General features: G+C 37.2%; 1 protein-coding gene and 1 long non-coding RNA gene across 15 annotated transcripts in view; one reads left to right on the top strand and one right to left on the bottom strand.

Annotated features, from left to right (window-relative positions):
- Positions 1-21,566, top strand: part of TAB3 (TGF-beta activated kinase 1 (MAP3K7) binding protein 3) — a 91,394-nt gene extending 69,828 nt beyond the window's left edge. For 5 of the 10 annotated variants that reach the window (XM_072743149.1, XM_072743148.1, XM_072743147.1 and 2 more), the window contains 4 exons: positions 5,093-5,186; positions 8,003-8,086; positions 13,669-13,770; positions 17,342-21,566. In XM_072743149.1, the coding sequence (XP_072599250.1) occupies positions 5,093-5,186; positions 8,003-8,086; positions 13,669-13,770; positions 17,342-17,490 (429 nt within the window). In that variant the 3' untranslated portion in view covers positions 17,491-21,566. The remainder of the gene's footprint in view (positions 1-5,092; positions 5,187-8,002; positions 8,087-13,668; positions 13,771-17,341) is intronic. The other 5 variants (XM_072743151.1, XM_072743150.1, XM_072743152.1 and 2 more) reach the window with 3 other exon arrangements.
- LOC140596039 (uncharacterized) lies at positions 8,944-18,436 on the bottom strand. Of its 5 annotated transcripts, none has more exons than XR_011998077.1 (4): positions 18,313-18,400; positions 17,908-18,000; positions 13,520-16,550; positions 8,944-9,556 (listed from the first exon to the last, which is right to left on the bottom strand). It is a non-coding gene; the product is annotated as an uncharacterized lncRNA (long non-coding RNA). The 5 variants fall into 5 exon arrangements; XR_011998076.1 differs by having other exon boundaries at positions 8,944-13,680; positions 16,394-16,550; XR_011998078.1 differs by having other exon boundaries at positions 8,944-16,550; positions 17,908-17,964; positions 18,313-18,436.
- Positions 21,567-22,013: the final 447 nt, after the last annotated feature.

Raw genomic sequence — 22,013 nt, 5'->3', positions numbered from 1 at the left:
TTCTAACTCATTTGAATCTGGGAAAGTGTGTACTGTAAAGTATTTTAAGGCACAGCAATTTTGTTAAGTATAAATAATTGTAGAAACTAAGGTAACAGTATTGATAGTGGTCCTCATAGAAACTGCCCTAATGAAAAGATGTGGATGATATATTCTTAACACTTTAAGTACTACTAATGCGTGCTAAAAAAGTTTAACAATTCAGAATGTTTTGAGACCATTCTCCTCTAAAACCTTGTGACAGTACAAGCTTCCTGTGATCTGACCTATCACTTCACCTTTCAACATTCATTGGTGCAACAGGCATTGTTTAGTTTATGAATGTGGTCCTGTGCTAGGTGCTTAGTGCATACCTGCTAGTGAGAGAAATAGACTTATCAACAGATAATTATAATTCAGGGTGCTAAGTGCTATTAATGCTCATGAGTAATGAGAGAACTCATACTTCAACTAGTCTTTGTATGTACTCAGTGCACTTCTGCTGGGATGCCCTTCTGCAGCTCTACATGGGTAAGTCCTGTGTATTCTTCAGGGCTTCACCTTAATCTTTACTATGTCCATGGAGCTATTCCTTATTTTCCTGACCTCTCTAAACTGAGGGTGATTTCTCAGCGTTTATAGATTTAGAGAAGTGACCATGTATGTCAGGCCCCTTAAAGGCAGCCTGTCTGCAGCTCTGCCTTCATAGATAATTTTTTAAAGGAGGGTTGTGGCTTCAAAGGAAATCTGTGAACTCCTGAAATTATGTGCAGTTTCATGTGTGTTTATATGGAAGCAGATCTATAGTTTTCATCTGATTTTCATCAGGTTGATAGAGTGAAGGGGAAGAATGTGAAGACCCACTGCTCTAAACAGTATAGTGTTGCTGTACAGGCAGAGGGGAAAGGGGAGGACATTTTAGAAGGGCAAAGGGGAAAGAACATTGAGGGAACAAAGGCATGAAGTTAGGATGGAGACAGACTCTCAGGAGGCAGCAAATACAGGTTTCACATTTCAGCTGAGATTTCTGGTGTCTTAACAGGTTAATGTGCATCTGTCAATTGGAGCTTAGACCTTAAGGGTGAAGTATTTCAACTTTACTCTGCTGATAGTGGGGAACCAGTGGAATTTTTCGAAAGGAAATTATTGATAAACAGACATATAATAATTTAATGAAATTTTTTTCTAATATTGACTAAATTCCTAAGTATAGCCTATATTAGAAGTAAGAAGGGAGGGTTTTACTTAAAACACTTAGAAATGTATTGCCTTTCAGGTAAAGATAGCTTTATAATTTTCTCTTTGTTTTCTCCAGTTGAAATCTTATTAATTCTCTGATGGGGGAAGTATTGAAGAACATAACCCACATAGGAATCTACCCTGGTGGTTGGGCAGTTTGGAGTCTTTTAGGTACTTATGGAGCAGAAACAGATTTTCTTAGCATAAAAGTCATTTCCCCTAACCTAACCATCTAAGTTTTGTTTAGTAACCTCTTGCTGTGTGATAATTTCTGCTAAAATAGGCCCTTTTGATTTTTGTTGTGTTGGAAAGTAGAGAACTGTTAAATGTAACATAAGTTAGTGCTTCAAAAACATCTAGATTTTAAAGGAGTGCTTTTATTGATGCGAGTTACTTTTAAAAAGAAACAAAATAAGCAGAAGAGTATAAGGAACCTGCTATGTAGCCGTCTGCCAGCTTCAGAAATTGGTAGCGCATATGGGTGACAATATTTGAGAGATGAGAAATATAAGTGTTTGATTCCTTTGTGTTTCTGCCTGGAGTAAAATGAAGAACTATTAGCAATGTGTGGCTGAGGGACAATTATACATGGAGAATCAGTGCCTCTATTCGGGCGTGAATTTGAATTGTCCTTTTGCTACTTACCTGTTACTCATATATTCTTGGAGAAGTAACTTTCTCTGCTTGTTTTCTTACCTGTAAAATTTGTGAGTACTCATCTTGTGGGATTAAATAAGATAATATCCATAATCAACTTATGCAGTCCCCACCAAATAGTAAATAGTAATGTTGGTTGGACAACACTGGTAAAACCTGCTCGATACAAACACCCCTAAACCATCTTGCAAAATTTCTATTTAACTTTAGGAACATGTATAACATATGGGTATATTATGTAGGAAATTAATCAAGAAGTAAAACATTTTGTCAGAATTCCCTTTTGTTGATAAAGGCTCATTCGAGGCACCATGACATCTTTTTAAAGAACACCTACATAGGGGTTACCTGGGTGGTTCAGTCGATTAAGTAGCCAACTCTTGATTTCAGCTTAGATCATGATCTCAGCGTCATAGGATCAAGCCCCACATTGGGCTCCATGCTCAGTGGGGAGTCTGCTGGAGATTATTGCTCTCCATCTCCTTCTGTCCCTCTCCCTCACTTGCTCTGTCTCTAAAATAAATAAATATTAAAAAAAAAAGTGCTCGTATAGGCTCTGGAGGCAGAATAGTTGTGGCAATCACTGGCTGTGCCTAATTTATCTGCATTTGATTTTCTCTATAAAAGGGAATTATAATAAGTATATTTTAATACTGTTGTCAAGATAAAGACAGTGTAAGTCAAGTGCCTGGCGTGGAGTTAGGTGCTCAGTAAAATGGCTGTCTTTATCTTTGTCCCAATTACATGTAGGATTACACGATAGAGGATGGGTTTTTTTTTTTTTCCTTGCTATTAAGCACGTATTTCTACCTTCAAGTTTTCAAATTTCTTATCAGGCAGTGTATTAAAAAATGTGTGCACCTCGTGAGACTGAAATGTGCATTTGTTAGCAACTGTATAAACTTAGAGCAACAGCTAATCTAGGGAGGGCAGAAGTGCAAGATGGCCATAATCTGCTGTTCACAAAGCACTGTGTTAAGTGCTGTCGAAGAGGTCATCTTATAAAGAGATCTGTATGTGAAAGGATAGGTGTGTGTGTCTATGAACCTATCTGTATTTGTGAGAGAAAAAAAATCAGGTAAATTGATATTCAATTAGAAGTGTTGGCCAGCTAAATGGTAAGGATATTAAGTACTTTCAGAGTTTTGAGATAGAAATGTTAGCTTTTTGCTTATAGGGTTCAAAGATGAGACAGTGTCATACTGGAGGGGAAATTTACGTTATACCTTAAAAGATAAATACAGTTAGATGAAGCCGTGGATTACCCCCCTCAGCCAAGTTTTTCCTGTCATTTGTCTTGTTCTAATTGGGTTTTTGGACTACCCTGCATTTTTTAGTCTCAGGTGCATAATTAGGGCCAAGCCACCAAACAGCGATAGTAGTATTCGACTTGGGTCTCTGTGATGCAACTTCTTTAAGTTCTCAATTGCGTTAGGTTGTTTTGCCACCTTTTGGAAAAAAAGCTTAGAATTTTTCACTTTGAAATGTCAGATCTTTTACAAACAACTCTAAATTATACACAGCCAATCTTGAAAACCCTCTTCTCTGAAAATACTTTTTGGCAAATGGTACTGACTTTTCAGAATTTTTTTTTACCTTGGTAAAATTAAATTACCAGAAACTGAAAAAGGACATATTGATCTTACAGGTAAACTAATCCTTTGGTGAATTCCAGTGGTTCTACTGTCTTTGGAAATGATCCTGTTGCCTAGATCTGTTATAAGCAAATGTGCTGTAGTTTCTAGACTATAAAGTGTATTATAGTACTTCCATACTTCTAGAGAACATCATTATTTAGGACCATTGTGGCTAAACTCCACGCCCCCTCCCCCAAACATAGGAAGAATCAACTCCTTTAGGGACTTTCCCATTATGATTCTACAAAGAATATGGGTTCTTTTACATATTCCTTGGAAGGCAACACTGATCTTTGAAACCCCTGGACAAGTGCTTTATTTTTAATATAAATGCTCAGATATATTTTAAACCTTTTTAATAGTGCCTGGTAGGCAAGGTGTAAGCATTTTACATGGCAGTGTCCCATATTTTTGCAAATAGGAAAAAGGAGAGCAATCCCTAATAAATATTTCTAAATGACTTTTGTGTTCCCATAGCATTCTAAAGGATTGTAGCTCTTACTATAATTTTGTTTTATATTTGCTTAACGGAAGGGGCAGTCTCAGTTATTCTAATAACATGTCCTAACAGTGTAAGAGTTTGCATTATTATGAATTAAGAACCTTTTGGCTCCTTTTTCTTTGCTCTTAAAATTAACATAATTTGTAGAAAAATACAGATTTTTAACAGAATTGTATTTTGTCATAGCAGATATTTATCTTTATATGGTTGAAAGCACATTAGTAACTGAATTAATATCAGGGCTGTGCTGAAAGCTTTAGTACCCATGCCTTTGGAATTCAACTCTTAACTTTTTGAGTGTGTGTGTGTGTGTGTGTGTATAAAAATAATAAACCTAGAAGGTCCGGGGAAGTCAAGGCTTCCAAAAAACTTTAACTGAAGAATTAGGGCCTTCTTTACGTTTCAGTGTCTCCTGTATGCGCCTAAAAGGCCTAAGGGATAGGTAGGCTGGGCTCAAAGTCAAGAAAGAAGGAAACAAAGTTGGAGGAAGAATGGAATTGTTGTGTAATAGATTGTTTTCTTTGCTCTAAATTCTGGTTCTGCTAATTACTGTTTTCTAACCTTGGGAAAGTTATATGAATTCTGGGTACATCAGCTTCCTCATGTATACATTGGCAATGATATTAGTACTTGCTTTGAAAGATGGTTTAGAGGAAAGAGTAAGAGACCTCTGGTGAATACAGTGCTTGACACTTAGTACTGTTGTAATTTATTTCAAGCCTGGACAACACTAAAATCATGGACATTGCCTGTTTTATAGATTGATTTTCATAGTTTCCCTTACCATGAAAATATTTTTAGTACTGATTAAAATGGTATTTTGTATGATAGAACATAGTCTAGTACTGTAGTTTGCCACGTTTTATGCAGATTTTGTCTTCATGTGGCCATATTGATGTCCCCATTTTACCTGACTGTTCCTTTAAATGTTTAAGATTTCTTAAACATACCCTCTTATGGACTAAGGCCATATTGTTGGTAATAACCAATCAGAACGATTAACATGAATAGCAGTTCTTAAATGTTGGGCTTGATAATGACTTTCCCACAATTGCTATTTTGGGTCCTTTCTTACTAGCCTGAGGAAATGACAAGATTGAGAAGCATGAACAGACAACTCCAGATAAATGTTGACTGTACACTGAAAGAAGTTGACCTCCTTCAATCTAGAGGTATAGACTCGATTATTTGGTAAAACATAAGTAATAGTGTGGTGTTTTAAGCTGCTTAAGTAGCAATCATTTTGCTTTTATAGATTTAAGAGATAGTTTTTTATACATTATAATCCTACTTAAAGAGATCCCTCCACCCCATGGTCATAGATTTGGGGGATCAAAAATTAAGTTCTTACCATTTAGACTGCTCTGTGTTGTTACTCTGCATTTATCCTGTTCTATTTACTGTGAATATTTTTATATTGATGGGTCTTAATTATAAAACTTACATTGATGTTGTGATAATCACCAAAAGTATCTGTAAAAACAGGGTATCAGAATACCAGATTTCTCACTTTTGAAATAAATTCCATGTCATTTTTATGTATCTATTATATGAAAACATCCACCTACATCTTAGACTTTTCAGATTATGGGGTTTTTTGGTTTTTGTTTTTGGGTTTTGGCTTTCTTATATAATTGTATTATGGTAGAAGCTCTCTTAACTTTCATTTTACCCAGCTCATCAGTTGGAGATGTTCTTTATTTCCCCTGTAAAATATTGTGACCCTGTCCGCAACTGCTGCACACTTGTGACTAGGAGGGGGCCCACATGCTGGCATGTTTATGTACTATTGCTCCTAGCAATTGCATTGTCTGCTCAGAGAGAGTTAATTGTACCTGTTCCCTAACCTGTATATGCCAGTTACTCTCCTGTAATTTGATGTTTTTTAAGCTGACAAGAATGCAGGAAGGAGCTGTTCTTCCTACCAAAACAAAAAACAAAAAACCAAAGGCAAATCACTTTAAAAAAAAAAAAAAAAGGTGGTGGGGTTCAGGGATGGTCTGTGATTTAGATACAGGTGAAAACTGTAAAAATTTAAAAGGATTCTGTCCACCTAGTTTTTTTTCAAATAGTCCCGTCCATTTGTTTACATATTGTCTGGGGCCACTTTTATGCTTCACTGGCACAATTGAGGGCTTGCAACAGACTATTCCAGGCCCACAAAGTGTAAACTGTTTATTTTCTGGACCTTTACATAAGAAAAAGTTTGGGTGGAGGGGAGTTTGCCCTCTCCCCCTGTAGGTCATCACAGGTGTAGTTTATGTAAGAAAGACAGTATAAAACTTCAGTGAACACACATTAAAAAAAAAAAAAAAAAGTCTTGGTCCAACATTGAAGTTGACAAGTAATTTTTCCCAAAGGTCTTTCAGTCAGCCTCTCCCATTACTTAACACTGTTCTTGATGATGGCAGCTAAGAGAGCTTCTCCTCTATTTTCAGAGTATATAATAAATCTTGACTAAAAATGGCAATGGGGTAACTTTAACAGTAGAAGCGGGGGAACCTAAAAGATATGCAACAATCTGAATAGAAGCAAATTTGAATGTGAAAGTTGAGCAGTCTGGTCACGTACCCTTCACTTTTTCAGAATGGAGTCCCTCTAGAGTCTGCTAGATTTAAGCCATGGAACACCTGCTCTACATAGTATGGAGGTCATAACAAATTATTGTTCATATATTAGAAGACTGCATCAGGTTTTGCCAGGGTGTTCTTTAAAGCAAAAGACACTTAAAACATTTGGTTACGGTATTTATAGTAATCCTTCAGAGATCTAGAAATTAAAACATCAGCCGTAACTTCAGTAATTGAAGAAATACATATGCAGCATCTTATAGCATTGTGGCTTTATCTTATCTTCCAAATGGATAAAAGCATTTGTAATAGGACCTGCAAGGGAAACCACTATTAAGGTTCTATAAGAAAAGAGCTGTGTTTTTTGGTCTCCATTGGGCAACAAAGAGCTCTTTTTGGTGCTTAAGGATTTCTAAATCTTTCATAAGGGGTCCAGATATATCAATTTTATACTGAATTCTACTCTTCCACACTCAAACAGTTTTATACTGAAATCCAATGTAAACTCGGATCTAGCTGCAGATCATCATTTGATTTGTTGAAAAGCACAGCTGTATTGTTGGTTTTGAAGAGGAAAACTGGGCGGGGGGTGGGCATGGGGGAATAACATGTAGAAATCAAGACATCCAGTATTTTTGAACTATTAGTACCCGAGATAGCATTCTCTGTAAGCATGAGTAGTCCCAATGTTTAATTGGAATTAATGCAGAACAAGCAGCTTACAGTGATAGGGTCACAGAAGTTGAGGTAGATAGTGAGGCTGACACTGTATCAGAACCCACCTTGTAGGAGTCATGGCAGCAGTTGGGACTGAAATTGACACTAAGCCAGGAGGTGAACTTTTTAAGAGATGAAAATTTTGTGGCAAGACAAAATTCTCAGAGATAATTTTATTTATTATTCTGAAATTGGCACCTTATCTTTGTTAAATCTGTAGGCAACATTCCATATTCTCCTTTTCGTGAAGATAGGAATCTGAGTTGCTGCTATTATAACCTGATTCATCCTTGTAAATTTATACGTTTTACTTCTTCCACCGTTGGATTTATAGTGGCTAACTTTTTAAGGTCAATTATGCAGGACATGAAAGAAATCTTAGCAAATGGTCAAGCCATCCTTTAATTTCTCTTCTTCATTTATCTCCCTAAGTGTACCACGTACGTAATCCTGCTGAAGGAGACTAGCTTTGCAGTTGGAAAACTATTCCTTCAAGTGATATAAACTAACACTAATGTGGTAGTTTGCTTGCGTCTTTTCTCATGGTGATAAAACATTTTCAGTGGGAAGGTGGTAGAATAGGAGTTTTGAAACCCTGCAGACAGTTTCCTTTCTTACATATTTTATTTCTATATATTCTTTAACAAAAAAAGTCAAATAGGAGAAAGAGTCTTAAATGCATGGTGATTTTTTCTTTATAGGAAACTTTGATCCAAAAGCCATGAATAATTTTTATGACAACATAGAACCTGGCCCAGTTGTACCACCCAAGCCATCTAAAAAAGGTGAGTAGGGAAATGACATAAACATCATAGAAATAAGCGAGAATTCTTGGAGAGGTCACCTCTTTAGCTGGATAAATTTCCATGAGATTAACTTGTTCAGCATAAAAACATTTAACCATATTGACATTACTGTGCCACATGTCCCCATACTTTAAAAAGCACTAAAATTAGTAACTTCTGGAATTATCAAAGTCAATTAAATGAGAGATACAATTTAATTTTTAATTTATTTATTCATGAGAGACACAGGTAAAGGGAGAAGCAGGCTCCACGCAGGGAGCCCGACATGGGACTCGATCCAGGGTCTCCAGGATCAGACCCTGGGCCGGAGGCGGCCCTAAACTACTGAGCCACCTGGGCTGCCCACAATTTAATTTTTTGAATAAGAACTTAAATTTATAATGTTGGCTATGCAACATATTCTTTAAGGTCTTTAAAATGTTTGATCTGCAGTAGATCTGAGACTGTTAAATTACGTCATGGAAGAATCCTTGTGTGCCCAACAGGTGAACATCATAATTAGATAGGGACTACGTGTTTTTTTTATTTTTCCATGAAAGTCAAAATAAATCCTTTGTAACCAAGATTTGGAGGAATCATTTTTGTATCTCTTCTCTTTGTTTTATGTACTAGTGTTTAATTGGCATTTCAGTGTCTTAAAAAATTAATTTGAATTATTGAAGACTCTTGTTCTTTTCAGGACTGAGCTGAAAGCAGCTTAAGGGTGAAACATACTAAAATCTTGTCAGAGTTACTGTTCATCAGGTAATGTGTAAATTTTAGCACCTGAATTTTAGTTGAGGTCAGTACAGTATTTTATTTTATTTTTTAAAGATTTTATTTATTCATGAGAGACAGAGAGAGAGAGGCAGAGACACGGGCAGAGGGAGAGGCAGGCTCCATGCAGGGAGCCCGACATGGGACTCGATCCGGGGTCTCTAGGATCACACCCTGGGCCTAAGGCAGGTGCTGAACTGCTGAGCCACCCCGGCTGCCCTCTACTAGTGTTTTAAAGTATTTGAGTGACAGGTTGCAGTGCAGTATTACTACTACCATAGATGTTTCATCTGATTTGGCACTATGGCAACATTATATGCAGTTTCAAGCTGAAAATCACTGAATTACATATATTACTGATCACTTTAACCATTTGGGTTAACAACAACACAAATCTTTTTTTTTTTTTAAAGATTTTATTTATTCATTCATGAGAGAGGCAGAGACAGGCTCCATGCAAGGGAGCCCAATGTGAGACTCGATCCTGGGTCCCCAGGATCATGCCCTGGGCCAAAGGTGGCGCTAAACCGCTGAGCCACCCAGGCTGCCGCAACACATGAGTCTTTGAACTTGATGTTGCCTGAGTGTCTTCCAAAGAAACATTATCTATTAATAATCCAACAGATAATTGATTCAAGGGCTGTTATAAAAGAATCAACTCTATTTAAGACCATATGTTGAAGAGTTGTTAACCTGGAAATAGAGGATAAAGTTGATGAGCTGAGCCATCTTATTAGCATAAAACTCTGAGGTATGGTCACGAGGACTCACCGGAAATAACAAAGACATTCCTATCACTTGGGAAATTTCAAGATTTTAGTGGTTATCTCCCAGGAACTAGGGATTAAAGCTAGACCTGTCTTTTAGGCAAGGTTAAATTATTTACTTACACATAGTTTACACATAGCAGTGGTTATGAAGAAACTTGCAAAACACAAGACCTAAAGATTAATAATCAGTGACCTAAAATTCTACCTTAAGCTAGGAAAGAACAAAGTCAAGGAGATTAAAAGATAAGTAAAGCTTAAGAGTTTGATTTTATCTAGAAGGAACACAGATTATCAAAATCAGAAATGAAAGATGGGTTATCCATTAAAATAATAAGAGAATGTGATGAACATTATGAACTCAGCACTGTATTTGAAATGGACACATCTACTCAAACTGAAAACGACAGGATATAGGACCTAATAATAGCTATGTATCTTTTAAAAACATTGAATCCATTATATTAACATTTTTCCCCACAAAGCAAACTCCCGTTTTTTTTGTCTTATGGAGTCAGCAGAACCCCCAAAAGAAAATTACAGAGCAGATCAATACAACTCCTGCACTTAAAGCAAAAAAATCCTTAATATGTGAATATTATCATGACTAGGTTTATTTTAGCTTAGGAAAAGGAGAAAAAGCTCATGATCATTTTACTGGATGTAAGGAAACATTCCAACATTATTTGCAAAGAAACCCTTAGTGATACTAAAAAACAACTATTAGTACTAATAAGTGAATTTAACAAGATCTTGGGATGGAAGGTCAGTATATAAGAACCATATTTTTATAAAAAACCAGTTTTGATCCTTACCTCTTACTGTACACAAAATCTGAGCTAGGTCATACGCATTTAAATATCCTTGCAACTTGGGTTTAGCTTAGAATTTTTAGGACACAGAACACTTGGTACATTAGCCTTCATTAAAATTCAACACTTTAAGAAAGTGAAAAGGCAAGCCAGGGGCTGGGAGAAAATATTTAAAAACATATCTGGTTCATGGAAATCCAGTGCAATAAAGTCATTTAAAAAATTTAAAAAAAAACATATCTGGTTAAAAAAAATTCTGCTATCTAAAATATAAAAGGACCTTCTATAACACAGTGATAAAATGACAATCCAATTTAAAAAAGTTCAAAACATTTGAGTTGACACTTCACAAAGAAATACATATAAATGGCCAATAAGCACACATGGAAGTGTGTTCAACTTGAGTAGACATTAAGAAAATGCAAATTAAAATCCTGAGATTCCTGAGGAGCAATGATAACGAAACATTAATGAGGATGTAGAGCACTCAGATTCTTAAAAGTTTAAGATGGTGTGACCATTTCTTATATAACCAAACATTCATTCACCTGCCCTGTAGCCCATCAAATCTTAAGATTTAGCCAACAGAATTTAAAGCCTATGTCCACAAAATGGTTTGTATTGGAACACACCAAGAAGCCATCAACAGATGAACCAATATTTTCAAATCATGGAATGTTACTCCGCAACACAAATCAACTATTAAACACAATATGGATGAACCTCAATGCTAAAAGAAATAAAATACAAAAGAATGCATACTGTATGTTTATATGCATTTCAAAACTAAATTTCTTAAAAAACAGAACAGTTTTTATGTCTTGGAGTAGAGGTTGGGGATTAAGATTAACTTGGGAAAGGGCATGGGAGGATTTTATGAGCTAATGATAATGTCTGGATAGGGATTTGGATTATTCAGGTGTATAACTCCTCAAATGGCACACATATGGTTTGTGTATTTCATTGTATAAGTTTTACCTTGAAAACTCACAAATAAAAGCCAGGAGCCCGTAGACAAAGTGTTTTAGCAGTGGTGATATTGGCATGATTGACAGGTCATTCTGCCTGCTGTCTTTGAGACCAATACCTATGTGTATTTGGCTCAGCTAGGAATGGTGTGTTATTAGGATGCTGTTAAAGCTTCATCGGGCTCTCTACAAGTACCTTTATACTAAAAAAGCTCTATTCTGTGGGACTTTGAATTTAAACAAATTTTGCTAAAGCTGATAATTGGATAGTCCCTCAGAGTTAGCTATAATTAAATTCCAGTTGCAATCGACTTCTAAATTATGTATCAATTGCTCAGTATGTAGATGCTTGATGCTACAAAGGTAAGACAGGACTCCTACCCCAAGCAGCTCATTCTACCTATACAGTTTTAATACAGAGACTAGAGAACTAACATCTTCACTGTAAATGAATTTCTACTATACAAATCCAATTGAGCTTTCATTACATATCTTGTTGGTGAAGAGTATAAATTATGTACTCCTTTAGAATTTTTAAACCTTTCACCTCTTAAAATTTGTGAATAGAACTTAATCCTGTAATTCCTTGGGAAGCCCTTTCATTACATTTCTAAAAGCTATTTGATTTTCTCTATGAAGTCAAATTTGTTCTAAGAATTTACAGAGTTTTTAACTAAATTGGCCTCTTCTAAAAAAGTTTATGTAGTTTAACTGATACTGCAAGAAAATCTACATTAGAGTTATTACAGACATATAAGAAAAAGGAAAAAGAGGGAGACCCAAGAAACTTTCTTGGACTAAACTCTGCATGCCATGTGCATGTAAGTGCTTCAGCTGAGTTGGCAAGTCCTCCCCCAGCTGTCATTGGTAACAAAGCAGGGAGAGCATCGACCTTGGTATCCCACTACTGGAGTGTGGGTTTTGGTTGTTTTGGCCACCTGACCTTGTTCAGCACATCTAGTCTGTGTACCAGGAAGGTGATAAGTCCAAATACTTGATTGTTTCTGTTCAACAGGGCTGTTGTAAGGATCTGTGAGAGTAAGTATGTGACACTATAAAAGTGCTTTACAAATTTAAGAAATAGAACTTTTACACTGTTCTTTGGAGCCTAAGGAGACCATTTACTCTGCTTTTGTTTACTCTGACACTGGAGTGTTTAAGTACCTAGGCACCACACTTAGAATTCTGGAGCAGTGATTTCCAAAGGTGGATTGTACTAGGGGGTTGCATATATGGGCTCAGAACTAATCAGAAAATACAAGATTTCTTTTGGGGTGGGGGGAAGGGTTCTTTTTTTTAATTTTTTATTTATTTATGTATGATAGTCACACAGAGAGAGAGAGAGGCAGAGACACAGGCAGAGGGAGAAGCAGGCTCCATGCACTGGGAGCCCGATGTGGGATTCAATCCCGGGTCTCCAGGATCGTGCCCTGGGCCAAAGGCAGGCGCTAAACCGCTGCGCCACCCAGGGATCCCATGGGAAGGGTTCTTAACAGCAGATGTACCAAATCTTAATGCAAAGAAAGAACTACCTAATAACATAAATGAATAGAAATAAAATTCTAGCAAGAAATTGGGTCCCTACTATTTTTTAGTTCTGATTTTTCAATTACTGCTACTCTTACTCTTTAGGTACTACATTTTATTTTATTTTTTTTAAAGACTTTGTTTATTCATTCATGAGACACAGAGAGGCAGGCAGAGACATAGGCAGAGGGAGAAGCAGGCTCCATGCAGGGAGCCCGATGTGGGACTCGATCCCAGGACCGTGGGATCACGCCCTAAGCCGAAGGCAGATGCTCAACTGCTGAGCCACCCAGGTGTCCCAGTACTACAGTTTAATGTTATTATTGTAATGCATTCTTTGGCTAGCCTTACGGATCACATATTTTCAACCCATGATTTTCTAATAACTGTTGCTTAAGGCAATTGCTCAAGTATAATCTTCCAATTTTGCCTTTACATTGATATTTAATTACTGTGAGTTTGCACTAGGAAGGTGGGCTGGTGAAATTAGGCATTGATTCCAAGTAATTGTAGAGGATGGAAAAAGTCATAAGAGCAATGTTCTATATAGGTTGTAAAAGCAATATTAAATATGGCACTTACCCTCACAGGAGAACTAAAGGTAACATGAAGTAATAGAAAGGGTAAACACGCAACCATGCATGTCCCATGAGAGATCCTTGGGAGCCTGTCCACTCTTCTCATGGATGGCTTTAATCCCTTTTCTCCTGGCTTTGCTTCTTTTCATGCAGATTCGTCAGACCCTTGCACAATTGAGAGGAAAGCCCGAAGAATTAGCGTGACCTCCAAAGTACAGGCAGACGTCCATGACACCCAGGCAGCAGCTGCTGAGGGTTTGTACTTGTGTGTCCGGATTTTGTGCACAAAGTCCAAAGACACGTGTTTGCCCATGTGGCGTTACCACAAGTAAAGGCCGACTCCTTCCCCCGCCACCCCCCCTTAAAAGATTACTTTCTCCAAGTGCCTGGCTGGCTCAGTCAGTGGAACATGTGACTCTGAGTTTGAGCCCCACGTGGGAGGTAGAGATTACTTTTCTATTGGTTATTTTTAACGTGACCTCTATAAAAATAACCAATAGAAATATAATACAAGCCAGATACATAAAATATTTAATCTAGTATATATGCAAAGTATTATTTCGATATGAAGTCATTATAAACTAGTGAGATATTTTACATTAGTTCATACTACATCTTTGAAATCTGGTGTACATTTTACACTTAAGAGCACATTTCAGTTCATACTAGTTCCATTTCAAGTGGCAGTAGTCACCATATTGGGCAGATGGCTCTAATAATAGCATCTAGAAAGTAAGGCTAAGTGATTAAATAACTTGAAAGTTCTGGACTTTATAACTTTTCACTGCAGTTTTCTTGAATTTTACCTTGGGATTCAGTTGAAGTAGAGGTTCTAAAGATACCGTGTATGTTTGAGTTTATGTAATATAAACAATATTGGTGAAATTATTGATGTCTGATATGTATGAGGATGGTTAGTTTTAGGGAAATCTGGCCTACTAACCCATTTAAAAGTAGCCCTTTTTTAAGGTTTTCTTTTGTTTTTAAGGAATCTCTACACCCAAGGTGGGGCTCAAACTCATGACCCCAAGATCAAAAGTCGCATGTTCTTCTGACCGAACCACCCAGGCTCCTTAAAAATAGGTTTTATTCATCAGAGAGAGGCAGAGACATAGGCAGAGGGAGAAGCAGACTACATGTGAGGAGCCTGATAACGCAGGACTCTGGGATCATGACCTTAACTGAGCCACCCAAGTGTCCCAAAAATAGTCCATTTTTTCTAAAAAAGATTTTATTTATCCATTCATGAGAGAGACAGAGTGAGAAAGAGAGAGGCAGAGACACAGGCAGAGGGAGAAGCCAGTTCCGCGCAGGGAGCCTGACATGGGACTTGATGCCAATGCCAGGTCTCCAGTATCACACCCTGGGTGGAAGGTGGCACTAAACCGCTGAGCCACCCAGGCTGCCCCCAAAAATAGTCTTAAAGGAAAAACATACTGACTCCAATTTTCATTTGTGTATGAATATGCATATTTTAAGGTTCTTTTTTTCTGTGAGGCCTGAAATACTGCTTTTAAATCAGTCCATAAAAAGGCAAGATTTTACAACTGTAAATCAAATGAAAATGGACATCTAAAATGTCTTTCGAGTTTTAGATGCTTCTATTTAAACAGTACTTCTCTGTGATGAAATGAGCAGGGTCTTAAGCAATAATTCTATTAGGTGCCTTCAAAATTTTTTTGATAAGTTACTTCAGTGATTTTATTCCAGATGAAATCATTACGGTGCTGAAGGAGCAAATAAATATGCCTCTTTGGCATAAGGAATATTCTGAGAAACTGCAGAGGCAGGAGAAGCTCTGATAACAGAGCAGAAATTACCCTTTGAAAGGAACATCTACAATTATAAAAGGCAATCTCCACCTAGCTGAGAGCCTTGTGACTAAAATGGATAAGGGAAGGGACTCAAATCTAAGTATCAAACCTTACTCATATTTTACTGTGCTGTCAGGTAACCTCCCCTAAGTTGTTTCCCCTGCCCCCCAGCCAACATCCTTCTTTTGTCTGTAGCTGTAGAGGGTATTTTAGGTTGCGGTTTGGCCCCCTTTGGGGAGTTAATTTTCCTAGGCCTCTGCCCTATGTGAGATACATATGTTAGTGAACTTTGTTTCTTCTCTTGTTTATACTTTTATTACAGGGGGGTCTCAGGTAAGAACTATGAAGGATAGAAGGAAAATTTTAACTTTGCCTACAGTATTAGACAATGAAGAGGAGCCCCAAGTTTTCTGTATTAGGTTTTAAGAGGTTGTGCAGTTACTAACAGAGTTTAAGAAATAAAGTAAAAACTCACCTGCTCTAGGAAAGTATAAAAATGAGTTTTTAGCACCTATTTAGGAGAACCTAAAGAGTATTGTATGAGAGAGAACCTTTTCCACCTTTTCCAGAAATGGCATGCAGAATGTTTTTCCTCTAAGAGAAGGCTGTATCAGTTAACTATGCTTTTTATTATTCCATACCTTACAAAAAACTATCAAGTCTCTGTGTTTTGGAGTCATGAGCTAAAAGATACAGGGTAGGTGATAATGGTCACTCAGATCACCATTGAAGGCCAGAGAAACAAGCCCATTCCCCCCTTTTTATAGTTGGAGGAACAGGTTGGCGAACACAGTGGTTTTCTGTTGTGTTGTTAGCTTTACATCTCCTTCCTGTTTCAGCCTGAGCCTTACTGTCTATATGCTGTCCTAAGTTTCAAGGTCTCAAACTCCGCTCTCTCTGCTTTTTGGGGAATGTTCACATCAGCCATCTGTCATGAAAGATGAATTGCTAACCCCAAGTCAGCTCATTAATTTCCAATGGAAGATAGACTTAACCCCAAATGATAACTGCTTAAAGCCTTTCATCTTAGTTTTTGTCGTTACCCGCTGAGGTAGGCTGCTTACTTTCTATCTTAATCTCATTTCCAGTTCACAGTGATGATTTCCAGTTTTACACACAGATTTTCCCAGCCTCCTGGCCACGCTCCGGATTCCAGGGGCAATTCCATCTAACCATCTTGAGCCTCCAAATCACTGCTGCCAATTTCAGTAGGGACTGTTCCTAGAAAGCAGGATTTACAAATTAACTCCCTTAAGCAGAGTCTTTTTGAGCTCAAGGTGAGGGGGATGAGGATCTAGGAGGAATCTAAATTTTAAGGATTTTTAAAGAAAATCCTAAGGATTGACCTAAGGATGCCAGCATTTTGTATTGCCAGATACAGACATTTTAAAAATCTGAAGGAAGAAAAAAAAATCTGAAGGATCTCATAACCCCAAAAAGGTGGGAAAGAATCTGAGAATAAAAAATCTTTCATACTGAATGAGTTTAGCTTTTATGAAAAACCATAGAATGTCTCTCTTTTTACCGTTCTGGGAACAGCTGTGTTAGGAACAGTCGCTGTCATTTTGAACCATTATTATTAAAATAACACATGCATATTGTGAAGCTGCAGGGCTCCTGGAAGGAGGCAGACATTCCAGCAGGTGTTGAATACAGTACAGCTCATACTACAAGGGGGTGTGTTGGGGAGGGGGCTGAAGTTGTCAGGGAAAACACAGGAAAGAGGCAGAACTTCACTTGCAGTGTGACATTTCTCCTGTTCATTTGTCTAGAATATAGCATAACCACTACCTATGGATAATGAATGAGTAAGGTAATCTTTCCTGAACTTCTATTTATCTTAAAGTAGAATTTTAATCAAACTTCCTGTTGTAGTAGCTATGGACATTCATTGGACATTAAGTCAAGTAGGAAGCTTTTTTTGTTTTTCTTTATAATGTAATTTTCCAGTTTGGATTATAGTTGGAAGAATTCAATCTTTTTTTTTCTCTCTTGATCCTGACTTCCCCCAGAGCATCTAACTGGCTCCAAACAGAGTCCCCGGACACAACCCCGCGATGAAGACTATGAGGGGGCCCCATGGAATTGTGATAGCTGCACCTTCCTGAACCACCCCGCACTGAACCGTTGCGAGCAGTGCGAGATGCCACGGTACACTTGAACTTCGAAGAGTCTGCATCGACTTGAGAGCGAAACTGGGAGCACCCACAAGAAGAAAAGGAAGCCTTGGGAGTCTGTGCATCTGCCCAGCCTTTTCATTTCCAATTCTACCTGGGGAGGAGCAGTGCCCCTGGAGGGCTTGTGCTCATTCAAGAAAAATGGGGAGTTCTCTGTGTTTAGTGTTTTTGTTTTTTCCTTTCTTAACTCATTGCAGAGTGAGATAGAAAGGGATACTTGAAACTGGGAAAGGATTCACTCCTGAAAGAATGTACACATAGAAGTCAAAAGCTCTTCTGTGGAATCCCAGTTGTTAAAGTTACTGCTGAGTGGCCCTTACTTTATAAACTAGAACTTTAAATCGTGGTGTGACATGTGACAGCTTATACAGACAAACTGTGAATTCCTAGAGCAGACTTACCTGGTCATAGCTCTCTGGAAAACCAAGGTTCCCCATGCTTCTTCCCGTTGTTTCCTACTGAAGGAGGACAGGAAAAAGCACCCAGAATAGGACCTTAATTTTTTTTTGGGGGGGGGGGGGGGGGGCAAAATAATAAGGGTCTTTGTAATTGCTGCTTTTTTCAGAGGTAATTTCAAACACACAATGGCTTAAAATGTGATTTGTAGCAGTCAGGAATTAGGCATATCATGCCCTTCATTCAAAAGTACAATCAGAGGTGATAAAACCATTTTACTTGTACAGTAATTCATCGAGCTAAATCAACACTGGTAACTAAGACCTAATTATGCCACATTAATAGATATAATTTTTAAGTTACTGCATGCTTTTATTAGGCCATTGGCTTTAAAAATAACAAGTCCTTACCAAGTACGATTTTATGAATGACCTTCTCGTTAAACTGCGCTCTGCCAATAGCACAGTGAATGTATGCCAAATGTAAATCCATTCCAAAATCCATTCGGAAATCTTGAGCTCAGCTGTGGTTCTGTAAGAAATGTTTGCAGTCCATAGGGCCCTTTTTTCACCTCCTTCCAGTTTTGTGATGAGTTCACGATGTTTACAGCACAGTGTTTTGTGCCAGAATCCTAACTTAGCTGAAAAAACAAACAAAACAAAACAAAACAAAAACATTAGCTGTTCAATACAGATCGATTTGTACACGTTAATAAACCAGTATAAGGGAAATTACAGTTGGCCAATATCATAAAATAGTACACTGCGTTGTTACTTGGGAAGAAGAGAAGGCTAGTCAAGGGATAGGATTAAGAGAAAGGTGAATACAAAGGACTTTAAAACTAAGAACTGTTTAAATTTAACATACTGTATTCAGAGATAATTACTGAGTTTGTTCAGGTGATACTAAAGCACTCCCTGTTTATGAAACCCCAACTTTAGGGTATAAATAATGAAGAGATAGAAAGTCCTGTGACTCCTAAAGGTGTACCACTAGAAAATTATTAATAGGACATTTATTTAAGGTCTCTATCACTGTTGAATTTCCGTCCTAGCTCAGAATTGGATTTTGGAATCTTCCCATTACTTGGGTGAATATAAACAGCGGTAGAATCAAGGTTTCTGATCCTAACGGATTTTACCAGAGGTTTTAATTTGAGGAATATCCATTCTCACATGCCGTGTTCTCCCCCCACCTCCCCCCGCCCACACACACACTCACACACTCTTGAAGCTGTCGTTGTATTATTCTACTTTAGAAGTGATATCTGGCAGACCTGGAAAAACAAGCTGCACTTAATAGTATAATGAAACCAAAGGCATAATAACTCATCATCATTTTCCATCAAAAGCATCTAATTTCACACTCGACCTACAGCTTTGAAAATGTTTTTTCCAATGTGGAAAATCCACGCCACACCCCCCCCCCCAATCCACTTGTTTCACAAAAGTATGCGTGGCTATGTGATGACACTGATAAAACATCTCATATAACTGTGAAAATAATGGTGAGAAAACAGATGGGCTTAAAAGCATTGACCTGAAAACAGCCGCCTTTAAAGGTTTCTGTGACACTGGTATGTCTCTCCAGTAGCCGTCTCTCAGTCCTGCTGTTGTGTAATACGCCAATGCCTTCGCCTTTGTATGGTTTCGTATCTCTTTCGTGATGATCAACCCCACTTGGTATTAAATAACAATTTAGGGGGAAAATATATATATACTGCTTGGTGTTCTAGCTAAAGGTTTACCAGTATTCTTAGATATGCTGAAATGGCAGCAGTTAACTTGGCACTTGTCAGTTGAGAATGAAAGTAGCATGTATGGAAACAGTTGGATGCTTTATTAAAACCATGTAGATGACTTTACAACTATTGCATGAATATACATCCAGGTTAATAAGCTGTTAACATACAGTAGATGCATGGTTCCAGTCCATTGGTGATCTATCTAGTAAATCATTATTTTCACCTGCCAGGAAAAAGAAGAAACCAGTCTCTTTGATAGGTGTAGAGGGTGGAGTAGGAAACATCAGAGCTGGGTTTTAAAGAAGTTTCCTAGGTGTTCATTTCTGGTTGTACACGAGTTTCATATGCCAACATAGGCTGTATTCAGTTTTTAAAATAAGAAAAATTGTTTTACACTGACAAATTTGGTATGTTTAACTGTGTCCCCAATATAGACTTCTTGCCCATAACCACTTTGAATAAGAATACAGTCAACTTTCAAGGTGCCTTTTCAAAAGGATCTCCTGGTCAGATTGATGTGTGGGCACAGTTGGCATAGAAGTGGGAGGATAGAAATCGGGTGGTGCCTGTCTGCTGAGGTACTTATGCTCTTTGGGTCAGTTGGTGCACTTGGTGTTTTTAGTAAAAAGATTTTTTTTCTTAAAACATGACTAGTTTGACATATCTGGTAACACATAGGCCTGACTATACATGTTACACTATTTCATGGTTTTGTAAACTGGGTTTTTAGAAAGCACATTTGCCGTTTTGTTAAAAGTACATTACCCCTTAACTTTTGGAGTGGGTCAGAAGAGTTTAAAGTGGGAATAGAGCCAGCAGCTTTCTAAGCATTGTAAAATGTTTGGAATTGACAATGACCTTGTATGGGAGAGCAAAGAGGCAGGGGGTTTTAAAGAAACTAAAGAACTGCATTGTAGGAAAGGTAGTTTTAGAGAAAGGATGGTGGGGAAAGTGTTGCTAATTTGTTTATTTCCCTGAACGAAATGGAAAGTGTGATGAGCAGTTTAATTTTTAAGGAGCTGGTCTCAATTTTAGTACTTTTTAATTATTAAAAGAAATTATCGTTTCCGTAAATTTTGTCATTGTTTTGTCCCAGTTATCTAGGGTTCATATCCAACTTTGTGACAACTCCATTTTATATAGTATTTTAAAAGGTAATTGTAATGTCTTTGACAGTATAAGCAAAAAGCAAAGGTATAAGGCATAGAAAAATTGTCCTTTGAAAATATCAGTGACATATCCTGGAATGTGAAGATGTTCCTTCATAGTTAAAATTGATTTATTTTAATATTGTAACCACTGTTCAGACTTTGAATGAATCCATGTTACAGTTGTGTGTCTGTATATTGGTCGAGTAAGAAAAATGACCATTGAAATGTTACTATAAAAAAATCAGAATAAATTGGGCACTGTCTGTTGCACCACTACTGTATCTTTTTGAAAGAATTAACAGTATTTTCGTATTGTAAAAGTTAAATCTGATCACATTTTCACATTCACTAGACCTGCATTTTTTTTCTTTACTATTTGCATCCCCAAGTATTTAATACAAGTAGATTTTGCATGGCTTGGGCATTCAGAGATTAATAGGATGACGATTCAATCTTAGTTTCTAAAGCCATGAAAAGTTGCTTTGAGACTGAACAATTCTGAGTTATTATTTATAATGACACCCAATGTCCATGTTTCCCTACTGTAAAAGAATTGATCAGTTTCTTCATTAAAACAGCAAGAACCTATTAAATCTTGTAAATACCATGTTTCTTTTAGATTTCTGTGTATGCTGTGAATCATTATTTTGAGGTGAAATTGTACAAAGGCATTTTAAAAGGCTATGCATGCATCGTACTTCCAAACAGTACATATTCGGAAAGTCAAAGATTCCTGCAAAATAAATTAATAAACTAAAAGCAAACACTACATTCTGCATCTTTTCTGTGTAGTTAGAAATAATTTATAGTATCAAACTAGTCCCAGTTCCAACAGATAGATTTCTAGACTGAAATACGCTGCCTCAGAAACCTAGTCTTTCTTTCATAGTATTTTTGTGCCCCTTGTAGAACATGTCATAATATGAAATTTGGGGTATTAAGGGTACATTAATTCTACAAATTGGGTAGAAGTATATATAAGGAAATTTTATGAAAATGGTGGAATGTGTTAAGAACTTAGATAATGAGTGATTTTCTTCATCTTTTTGTTGTTTATAGCTTGAACAATATGGGCTTGAACTGCATAGGTCCACTTATGTGTGGATTTTTGCAATACAGTACAGTACTACAAATCTGTTTTGTCCTCAGGATTTTCTTCATATTTCCTTTTCTCTAGCCTGCTTTATGGTAATAATATAGTATGTAATACATAGAA

This window comes from Vulpes vulpes, chromosome X, assembly GCF_048418805.1.
Source record: "Vulpes vulpes isolate BD-2025 chromosome X, VulVul3, whole genome shotgun sequence".
Classification (NCBI taxonomy): Eukaryota; Metazoa; Chordata; class Mammalia; order Carnivora; family Canidae; genus Vulpes; species Vulpes vulpes.
Note: the sequence above shows the minus strand (reverse complement) of the source record. Positions and strands in the feature narration are given on the sequence as shown.